General features: G+C 38.1%; 1 protein-coding gene across 2 annotated transcripts in view; it reads right to left on the bottom strand.

Moving 5' to 3' along the window:
* Positions 1-10,083, bottom strand: part of gpr157 (G protein-coupled receptor 157) — a 12,041-nt gene extending 1,958 nt beyond the window's left edge. The window contains exons 1-4 of one of the 2 annotated variants that reach the window (XR_010905339.1): positions 9,298-10,083; positions 8,331-8,544; positions 7,055-7,249; positions 6,665-6,883 (exon numbers count right to left, since the gene is read on the bottom strand). Coding sequence is in view for 1 of the 2 variants with exons in the window: in XM_067446275.1 (XP_067302376.1) it covers positions 6,668-6,883; positions 7,055-7,249; positions 8,331-8,544; positions 9,298-9,674 (1,002 nt within the window). In the remaining variant the exon portion in view is untranslated. Of the gene's footprint in view, positions 1-5,782; positions 6,884-7,054; positions 7,250-8,330; positions 8,545-9,297 lie in introns of those variants that run through there. The other variant, XM_067446275.1, reaches the window with a different exon arrangement.
* Between the last annotated feature and the right edge of the window lie 1,787 nt (positions 10,084-11,870).

Below are 11,870 nucleotides of genomic sequence, written 5' to 3' on the forward strand. Positions count from 1 at the left end.
ATGTCATTTCCTCTCTCAAGACCCAAAAAAGGCACTACCGACGTCATTACAAAGCCCATCTCACTAGTGATTCTACAATCATTTTATGAAGCGATGTGAATAGTTTTTGTGCGCACTTCATAAAATTATTGTAGAAACACTGTAGTGAGATGGACTTTTTAATGACGTCTTTAGTGCCTTTTATGGCTTCTGTGCACAGTGCACAGAAGTCACCAACTTTCTGCAGTGTCAATAGCTACAGACCTCCAAACTTGTACGACGCTTTAAATTAGCTCAAGAACAGTGTGTAGAGAGCTTAATGGAATGGGTTTCCATGGTTGAGCAGCTGCATCCAAGCATCTGCATTACATCACCAAGTGCATTACAAAGCGTCAGATGCAGTAGTGTAAAACACGCCACTGTTCTCAGGAGTGACCAATCATGCTTCTCTATCTGGCAATCTGACGAGCGAGTCTGGGTTGGGCGTTTGCCAGGAGAAGGGTACATGCTTGACTGCATTGTGCCAAGTGTAAAGTTTGGTGGAGGGGGGGTTATGGTGTTGGGTTGTTTTTCAGGGGTTGGGCTTTGCCTCTTAGTTCCAGTGAAAGTAACTCTTAATGCTTCAGCATACCGAGACATTTTACTGCCCACAGAATTGTGGGAACAGTTTGGAGATAGCCCCTTCCTGTTCCAACGTGAATGCGCACCAGTGCACAAAGCAAGGTCCATAAAGACATGGATAAGTGAGTTTGGTGTAGAGGAACTTGACTGGTCCTGAACTCAACCCGATAGAACACCTTTAGGATGAATTAGAGAGGAGACTGCGAGCCAGGCCTTCTTGCCCAACATCAGTGTCTGACTGTACAAATGCAACACGATCTCATGGTAATCCGTATCAATAGTATGATTGTGAAATCTTGTAGAATGGATGCGCCAAAATGAGTTTTGGCGTGCAAATGCCACGCAGTTTTTTGCGTGTATATGATACACATTTTATAGCGTGCATATGACATGCTCTTGGGTAGGATTAGGGTGGTGAGGTGGGAGGATTCGGACGTATAATACGCCATAAAGTGCTTATCATATGCACTCGAAAAAACGCGTACCATATGCATGCCAAAACTTCCTGGAAGTCCACATTTATACGCATTAACACACTCCTAAACCTTGTGAAAAGCCTTCCCAAAAGAGTTGAAGCTGTTATATCTTAAAAAGGTGGGCGAATTCCATATTAAAACCTACGGATAAAGAATGGGATGTCATTAAAGTTCATGAGCATGTAAAGGCAGGTATCCCAAACCTTTTGGCAATATTTATACAACAATGATTTGTTTTTTTTTGAATGATCCTCGGAAATCGAGGGTAACGCAGATATGATGTCATCGATAGGTGATTTATGGACATTGTATGTGTCCTGGTTAAAATAGCTTATTTCTCTGGATTTAAACATGGTTGGAAACATTTGGGATAATGCATGCACACAAGTCAACAAAATATATAACATTGTTCTAGTGGTTTTTGGATATTTTTGGAACATTTTACTTGTAAATTCTGAAAAACAAGTCTCAAATGAGAGAACCATTTGGCCAGCCTGCCTTCCCATGCTCTTATTAAACAAACATAGTGATGATTATTAAATTAAAAACATTTTTAAAGGTTCTTTGCTATTTGCATATAGCTAAACTGAGGATAAATTATTCAGGGTAGGCACATATTCAAGGCAGGGACATGATCCAGGCACATGATAGAGGGTCATCATGCCAGTGTCAAGAGACATAATCAAGTGTATTTTCTGATGGGCTGCCAGTGTGATACTAGAGCAGATATAAAAATAAATAAAAAAACGTGGAAATTAGAAAGAGACAAATTTCACATTAATAATTGACTACTGACGTCCAATTGTGTAGTTAAAATGCAATCCCATTACAAAATGCAGCTCAAGCAATTTAAAAAATCAATAGAACAATTTAAAGTTTTTGCTAAACAGTTGTACATTTCATTAAGATGACTTCATCTCCTGGCTGGGACTCCTAAGATTACAGCTAAAACACATAATAGAAATTATAAAATTGCACCATTATTTTACTTCCCAAGTGAATACAGCCATTCTTTAAAACTTATTTTTTTAGTATTTTTTTTTATAGAAAAAGCAGCGTCCCCAAACACTGATCAGTGTCACACGGACAGTAGGGGTCTCTGTCTGACCAGTATGCGCTTCCTCCTGCAGTGCAGCACTGCAGATTCTTTCATTCCTATTCCTCCTTCAGCAACTCATTAATCAAATTGATTGGACCTCATCAACCTAAACAGAGATCCTCAGCTGTTTATTTCAGCAGGTCGAGGGCTGAACACCCCACAGGGGATTGTGGTGAGGTGTGTGTCCTCACAGTCAGGTCTGTGCGGGTTTAAAAAAGCTCTAATTTAGGTGGCTGTCCTCTGCAGTGATACGCAGTCATTGCAGATGCCAACATTGGGCTCTAGCCTTTCCAAGCGATGGACACTGAAATGAACAGAGGTTTAAGAAAAGGTAGAAAAGGTCTATAAACTCAGAAGATTTTGTCTTTTATAATGTCTTAGATTGCATTTCAATTGTATGACAAATTATCAAATTGAGTCATCTTTAAGTAATGTACATGAATTAAATAAAACATTTTTAAATTAAAATACACGTTTATTCTAAATTCAATGTATGAACTCTTAAAATTTGGAAGGCAAAACAAAATTAGCTTTACTATTAATACTAATTTAACAAATTGTATACATAGCAAATAAAAATAAAATCTAATTTAAACCATTCATTTTCACTCACACATACTTTTATAATAAGGTGAAAATCAAAAAAAGGATTTTGGATAGCGCCGTCTTTGTGGGGACATTTTGTCTAACTTAAGGCCCATTCACACCAAGGACAGTAACTACAAAAATATAGTTCTAAAAATCGTTCTCAGTATTAATTTACACCACAGCTATAACGATAATATGCTATGTATATGTATGTTTGTGTGTCTTAAGTGTATACATAGACATACATAAACTTGTTTGGTTGTTTTGTAAAATGCTTCAAATAATAAACAAATAATGGATTCATATAGATTGTATACAGAGGAAATGTGAATTAATTGAATACATATAATAAATTGTATACATGTTTTCTAAATTACACTTTTATTGATAATGTGCTTAAAGTGACAAGCCCCTAAAATGACTCAAAATCAAGTAATTTTGTTTTGTTCTAGCTTGCCAGTAAAACAATAAATTACATTAGGGTACATGCCAAAATGAATGATACATGTTTCAAAAATGACTGTTGAACTAATTCCACTGACACTGCTTTAGCGTTAGCGATACCATAGGTATATATCTGACATCCTCTTCCCTCAGCCCACATGACTATCAACACAAGATTTGCCATTGTGTTCAGCTTGTGGCCTTTTCCCAGCTATCCTCCGAATAGTTCCTCTTGCTAACTGAAAGCAGATCTGGTAATGCCGAGACAATGGAGAAGTCGCTGGTGAATGCTAACGGTGGTGAAACTGGCATGGACTGGGTCTCTTATACAGCATGTATTATCAAATATTCAGAGAAGCTCAGATACAGCTCAGGCACTCAAAATATATATTATAGCCAACATCAAGAGAGATCTGCACTGACTCAAGCTGAACATTTAGGATTGTGGCTTTGTGGGAACATGCATGCAATAAAATAAAATAAAATGAATTACCAATTGGAGACATTGAAAAAAAAAGAAAAAAAAAAAAAAAATATTATATATATATATATATATATATATATAAAGGTGCATTATGTGATCGAATGAGTGCACTCATTTTGAACATCACTACATCCCTTTGACGCGTACAATCACACCAGTGTGATCAGTTCCAGCTGGTCCCTGGAGCATACGATCACACCGGAACTGAACTGGCATTCAGTGAATCATACAGACTATATAAATTAATGATGTGTTTTATTCATATCAGATAAAGTGTACTCTTTTCTCTGTCCATTTCACCAGCCACTTACTTTCATGTATTTCAGAAGAAGTGGATGAATTGACATGTTGTAAATCCGACAGATATGATTCGCTGATCTCGCACTCCCCTCAGCATGATGAATCTCCATTGCTCTTCACCCACAAAGACCAGCACCACTCATCTGGGGCCGGTTGCATAAACCACTTAGACCAGTCTTAAAAGTAAGTCATCTAATTTTTTTCTTTAAGACTGGTCCTAACTTTTTTAAATCAGTTACATAAAATGGTAGATTGGTTCAATTTGAATTAGAAAAGTAAGACTTAAGAATTAGTGCTTAAGACACAGTCTTAACACAGTGGATAAGTTTATGCAACTAGCCGCTGGTGTGAGCGGCATGGTTTCATTTGGCAGCTTCAAAGAGGACTTTGATGACACTATGTCTCTGGCTGCCTCTGAATCAGAGGACTGGGTGAACCCTGGCGATGACCCTGCCTCCCCCCTTCTAAAGAGACTGATACAGCCAGGACTCTGAGATCCCTCTGCCCCCCACCAGCAGCAACTAGCACTGTTCTTCCTGGAAGTCCATGAAGAACTGACTAAGTCATGGCTTGCCCCCCATGCGTCCACTATTCCTCTTCGTCTTCGTCCGACGGTTGACAGCGCAGAGGAAAAAGTGTACACTAAGCTTCCCCCATTGGATAAAACCATTGCCGCTCATCTCTGCATACCCACGGCCCTTGGCTGCAAGAATAAAGCAGCCAATCCCTCTAAGCCATGAAGAACTACATCTATCCTCGTGGCCAGAGCGTATGCCGCGAATGGTAAAATTGGATCCACCCTTCATACAATGGCAGACCATCAAACCTACCAGGCCAAGCTGCTCCACTGTCTCTGCCTCTGGTCTGTTTATTTCTGTAGTGGACAGCTTTGCAACAGCGTCACAGGCGATGTGCCACTTGATGCAGAAGCAGGCCAATTCTTCCACTGCTTCTAGTCGCCCTAAGTTGTTGTCGACTGAGCAGCACACCAAGTCAACTCAGTACCAACCTAAAGCGAGGTTAAACATTGCTTCTGCCCAGCTAACCTTGGGTCTGTTACATATGCGGCCACTACAACACTGGTTGAAGCCCCGGGTCCCACCTCAAGCACTGAGCTAGAGATGCCTCATTCTCAAGGTGACCCATGGCTTTATCAAAGCCCTGGTCACCTTGCAATCACCTACAAGATGGGTTGGGGCGCCCTACACAACCGCAAGCAAGCAAAGGTGGACCTCTTTGCATTGAAAGAGAACCTTCTCTGCGCCTTTATGCCTGCCCTCCTGTAGCTCGGCTCCCTCAGGTCATCAACCAAATCAGGGAGGACAGATGCTCTGTTTTATCAAGCTCCTGTACAGCAAAAAAAGTCTATTTTTTTCCTGGCTGGTGTTCAGCCCATGATGTAGACTCTCTATCTTGTGAGATTGGTTCAATAATGCTCTTATTGCTACAGGAGCTGCTGGGCGGCGGATGCACCCCATCCACTACCAATGTATGCACCTCAACCTGAAGGACTCCAACTGAGCCGTTCACAATGGCCAACCTTCGGCTTCTCTCTTTAAAAACTACCCTTCTACTGGCTCTGGCATAGGTCAAGCGAGTTGGTGATCTGCATCCTGCCCCGGGTTTGGGCCTAATGACAGTAAAGTCGTCCTTAGACCAAGATGAGACTATGCCCCTAAGGTGCCACACCCATTAGAGCACAGGTGATAATGCTCTCTGCTCTTCCCTCCTCTGAGGATGAGCAGATGAGATACCACACCTACTTTGACTGATCCGGGACCTTATAAAAGCTAATTATTAAAATTCCAATTCATTATATTAATGACAACTATATAGTATATAAAATATACTAAAATAACACTGAATCTGACAGGTAATCACTTTATTGAATTCAGTTGATATACTGATAAAATATAACTACATGTACAAAGATCAAAAGGCACTTCCTCTGCTTCAAAGGCACTGTTAAGCCATCGTGTAAATTAACAATAAATGTGCATGTTGTGGCTTTTGTCCTGAATGCAAATTTCGCTCATCTAGGTGCATGTGACTATATACAGAGAAAAGTGAATACAAAGAAATGAGATTATGACATACTATACATACAGAAACAAAGGAGACATATACGTTTATACATATAAATAGAATATACTGTACATATAAATCATGCTTTAAAAATACATCATAGATTTAATGTACAGTATTAACTTTGCATTATGAACAAGGGAAGAAATTCCTTGCAAAAACACTTCACAGTACATTTGCCATTTTGGTCACTAGATAATAAACTGCTGTATCCTTGCTTCCCCTGAGCTACAGATCTCATTTCTATTTAAATGAACATGAGATATCTGCGGCAGCAGAATGAAAACAGATTCGGAAGACAGAAAGCCTTTCGCCCAAAGTGCTGAGCTAAACCGGTAACATAAAGTGCGTTTGTGTTCCATGCTCTGTGGGTTTTGTGCATGTGACCGCAGTCCCCTGTAATCCATGAAGGAGCTTGGTCAAACAAAAAGGCTGAGCATAAGGCTCTGATGTAACTAACAAGCACCGCATAGAGCCATAAAGTCAGAGATTTCACACTCTGTATCATTCAGCCTTGTGCGTTTAAACAGCAGCCTTGTGTGTTTAAACAGAGTTAAATGAACAGTAGCAGATGCAGGATCATAGTACCTCTTACTCCTCACTGCTTTCCAAGGTTTGGGGGCTGGTGATTTCCTCCCTGTGTGAAGGCGTACATGCATTTGTTCTGTTCTGGGACACTGATTCTGATCTCCAGTGTCTATCCTGACCTTTGCAGCACAGCAGAGCCACCAGTCGTGAACGAATTGAGGGAGTGAACAGCACAAACATAATGCAGTTTGCAGCTCCTTGAAAGGTGTTTCCAATTCCCTATTAAAAAAATGAAATCAGAATCATTGGGTTGCCGAACACAATAAAGGCAAGTACAGGTAAATGACTTTGATAAAGTACACAAATAAACTGCATGACGCCTGGGAGAATTGGACTTCAGAAGAAAATTAAGTTTATTTTAGGGTAACTAAGTGGAACCAGGTGACTTACGTGCAAGGTCACCAGTACTGGGTTGTGCCCTGCAGAGGAGTCAGTCAGGAGGAGCAGGAAGCGGATGGTGCTCCACACGCGGAGTATGATGAAGATGATGGGGATGAGGGTGAGCTTCCTGTCTGCCATTGAAGACAGCGAGTGAGAGACAGGGCTGCTGGTCAGGATAGGACGGTACTCAGACAGGGCTGCATGCTTAAAAACATCACAAAGAGAATAAAGAGCAAAAAAAAGAGATATTCAGTATCAAAGTAATAGATCACTTAAAAAAAAAAATCTGACTTACACATGATTTGTGCATGTAGTTGCGTACAGTAACATTGTAATTTATTTTAAATAAACTGATACTCGTATTCATCAAGGATGCTTTAAACGGATCAAAAGCTAAATATTTCTATTTCAAATAAATTATGTTATTTTAAATATTCTACTCATCATATAATCCTGAAGAAAATTAAAGTAGCACAACTTTTTTCAACATTGCTTCATCATGTATGTTGAGCAGCAAATCAACATATCAGAATGATTTCTGAAAACATCATGTGACACTGAAGACTGGAGTAATGATGCTGAAAATTCAGCTTTACCATCACAGGAATACATGACATTTTAAAATATATTAAATTATAAATGTACTTTCACTTGTAATAATATTTTACAATATTAATTTTTTTTACTGTTTGTTTTTTTATCACATCAAGACTTATTTTAAAAACATTCAAAATCTTACAGAAACCAACTTTTGAACAGTAATTAAGTGATTTTTAGCGGACCTATCAATTTAAGTGTATTGAAAGTGGCTGGCAAACCTCAAACCCAAAAAGCGATACTAAATTTTTTATTTTGTTTTTCCAAGGAAGCCGCATAAACATGTGGTTTGCAAAATGCAGTTGTGCTATTATGACAAGAATGGCAGCTAGTCTTTAATATTATTTGCATATTTAATTCCCACAATTACTTTTTACTGGTGATTTTCAATTACTTATACAATTGATTTAAAAATATATATAATTTTAAAGATTAAAAGTCCCTCATTTTATAGTCATTTAAATATTTTATAGCTCAGCATTTATAACTAAAAAAAATCTTTGATGACCTTTTAAGATTTTAATAATTTCCATGATATTTCCAGGTCTAGAAATGACTACTTTATGATATTATTATATTTCAGATACATTATCTCGCCTATTGCACACATTGAGATTTTATGAAAATGTCATGCAAAACTACTAAGCTGTAATGTTAAACTGTCTGTGATGAGCAGCGGTGGACTTACTGCTCTATTAATGTGAATCTTAATAAGGATGTACAGGACTGGTAGTGTGACATAGGCAATGAACTCCCAGATCTTTCCTGTGAGCAGCATCCACAGCACATGGTCTTTAGCCTGGATGTTCACCCAGCACCAGCCTACGGACACTTCAGATGCATCATAGCCGATCTTGTGCAGGGACAAGGCTGCCACAGTGATGGCGAAAGGAACGCCCCAGCTGACACAAACCACAAATCACAAGATTAGACTGGAAACAGGATACACAAGTGAGCTCATGAGAGTCAGCCTTGGCATAAAACATTTTTATTGTAGTCTTTGTAGGTTTAGTAGAAAATCCTTTTTTAATCTTGAAGCTAAAGGAATAGGATTTTAAAGGTAAAATATTATAAAAAGGAATACAAATAATTATACCATTCCTAAATTCCTTTTATATATAAAATAAACAAATTATCTTGTGATTACCTATAAGTTAAGTCAAGATAAGCCTTTAGCCTATATAATTTACATATATAACTTTCAAATAAATTTTTAAATGTACATATAGCCTACTATTACAAATATTACATATCAGAATTGAAGATTAGGCTACAAAACTGTCAACTGTACGTAAACTAAACTCTGTGACATGCAAAGGTAAATAAAGTATGTTAAAACGAATAATTATTTCATTTTTAATAAATATTAATAAATCATAGGCTACTCATGAATAAATTCATAAATAATGATTAAAATTGAACTAAAATTGAAGATTAAACAAATCTGCCATAAGCAACCTGGGAAAGTTTTCACAATTCCCCCCATACTATTAAAGTGTATGGTGACTCAGTCATTCTGCAAACATTTGCTTGTGTTTCACTGAATAAAAGGTCATACAGGTTTGTTACAGCATAATGCTGGTGCGGAGTAAATTTTGAGGCAACTGTTCCTTTAAGACTTTCCTGACAGTGAAGAAATGCTTCAAACTGTTTACCTGATAAGATGAAAATACAGCACCAAGTTGTCGGCCTTCCTCTGGCTGGACTTCACAATAAAAACGTACAAGTAGATAGCAATAGCCACGGTCCAGAAGAATGAGCTGGTGTTCGCGAATGTGGAAATTGCTCCTTGCGCAATACAATCCCCAGAATCAGAGTCAAAAATCCGCAAAACTCCGTAAAAGTAGGAGAGTGCAGACAGAAGGTCAGAGACCGACAGATACACGAGCAGTTTCCTCGGTGTAGTTCTTAGGTCGAGCCAAAGAATATATGTGCATATGATTAAAAGTGACCCAAAAAACGAAAGTATACATGATGACAGGATAACAACTTGTTCGTAAACATACACGTAGGTCTGGTTTGTCTCGGTCATAGTTTTACTTTAAATCTATCGGCGCCTCGTTTGTTTATGTTTTGTCTTATCTTAAGTATCGAATCTTCTTCCAAGTAAAGATATTTCCAGTCCACTTTCCCACTGAGCATTACCCCGAAAACAAAACGGTCTTTAAGATCCAGCGACGTAAGAAGCTTTATAAAAACCAGTCAAGCAGGTTCTCCACGACAGCTGAGGCAGTGAAACATGTCTTGACAATAACAACAAATCGAAACAAATAGAATTTTTGGCGCCATTGTTCTAATCAAGACCGAATTGCTTTTTTATATTTATATAAAAATAGACAATACATACCCCAACCTTTACAATCTAAGCTGACGAACTCTGATTTGTTTTTGCGCTGAAAAGAAGTTTCTAAGGTAAAATCAGTAGAGCTGGGGACTGATTCATCAAATGATTCGACTCCCTTGAAACAAATCACTAAATAGATTCATATAGAATGGTTCACTGATTCGTTTAGTGACTCTTTCACGACAGTAGATGGAGTATGTGGAGTAGGCCTATGGAAAGCCGTTTTGACTTTTCATTATTCACATGATAGGAATTCTTCATATCAACAGTTAGTCTATTTTTTTGCTAGTTAAAAAGCTTGTTTTTGCTATCAGGAATAAGATTAGAAATGCAATTCTTAATAGTAGCCTAAACATTATACATTATTTTCATATAAATAATTACAGTGCATCTGGAAATTATTCACACTTCAGTTTTTCCACATTTTGCTATGTTACAACCTTATTCCAAAATTTAATAAATTCATTATTTTCCTCAAAATTCTCAATACTCCATAATGACACCATGAAAAAAGTTTGTTTGAAATCTTTGCACATTTATTAAAAATAAAAAACGGAATAAATAAATAAATAAAAAATAACAATAATATGTAGGCTACACAAGTATTCATAGCCTTTGCCAAAAAACAAACAAAAAAAACATATTATTAATTGGCAGCAAAGAAGGTCCCAATGAGCCTCCATTATCCGTAATTGGGAAAAAAAATTGGAACCACCAGGACTCTTCCTAAAGCTGAGTGCTCTGAGCAATCGGGGGAGAAATGCCTTAGTCCAGATGACCAAAAACCCGGTCACTCTGACAGCTCAACCGTTTCTCTGTGGAGAGAGAAGAACCTTCCAGAAGAACCATCTCTGCAGCACTCCACCAATAAGGCCTGTATTATAGAGTGGAGTTTGCCAAAAGGCACATGAGGAACTCAGACTATGAGAAACAAAATTCTCTGGTTTGAGGAAACAAAGATTAACTCTTTGGTCTGAATGGGCTGCTCATGTCTGGAGGAAAACCTGGATGATGCTCATCACCTGGCCAATACCATCCCTCCAGTGAAGCATGGTGGTGGCAGCATCATGCTGTGGGGATGTTTTTCAGCGGCAGCAACTGGGAGACTAGTCAGGATCGAGGGAAAGTTAAATGCAGCACAGATACATTCTTGATAAAAACCTGCTTTGGATCTCAGACTGGGATGAAGGTTCATCTTCTAACAGGACAATGACCCTAAGCACACATCCATGATAACATTGGAGTGGCTACGTGACAACTCTGTGAATGTCCCTGAGTGACACAGCCAGAGCCCAGACTTAAACTCGATCGAACATCTCTGGAGAGGTCTGACAATTGCTTTGCACTGACAGTCCTCATAAAACCTGATGGAGCTTGAGAGGTCCTGCAAAGAGGAATGGGAGAAACTGCCCAAAAATAGGTGTGCCAAGCTTGTAGCATCATACTCAAAAAGACTTGAGGCTGTAATTGGTGCCAAAGGTGCTTCAACAAAGTATTGAGCAAAGGCTGTAAATACTTATGCATGTAATTTATTTCATTTTTAATTTTTAATAGATTTGCAAAGATTTCAAACAAACTTCTTTCACATTGTCATTATAGGGTATTTTTTGTAGAATTTAGAGGAAAATAATCAATTTAATCCATTTTGGAATAAAGCTGTAACAACAAAATGTGGAAAAAGTGGAGCACTGTTACATTCCGGATGTACTTTGTTACTAGTAAAAATATAAATTCCTAAGACTATTCGTGAGTCATGGAACCAATTGTTTGCTAAAAAAACATTTTAAACATATTTATTCCAACATTTCAAATGGAACTGTGAGAGAATTATGCAATAGGGTAATAAATGTACAAACAATACGGCATTGCAAATGTGTCTGTAAT

This window comes from Pseudorasbora parva, chromosome 6, assembly GCF_024679245.1.
Source record: "Pseudorasbora parva isolate DD20220531a chromosome 6, ASM2467924v1, whole genome shotgun sequence".
NCBI classification, from domain to species: domain Eukaryota; kingdom Metazoa; phylum Chordata; class Actinopteri; order Cypriniformes; family Gobionidae; genus Pseudorasbora; species Pseudorasbora parva.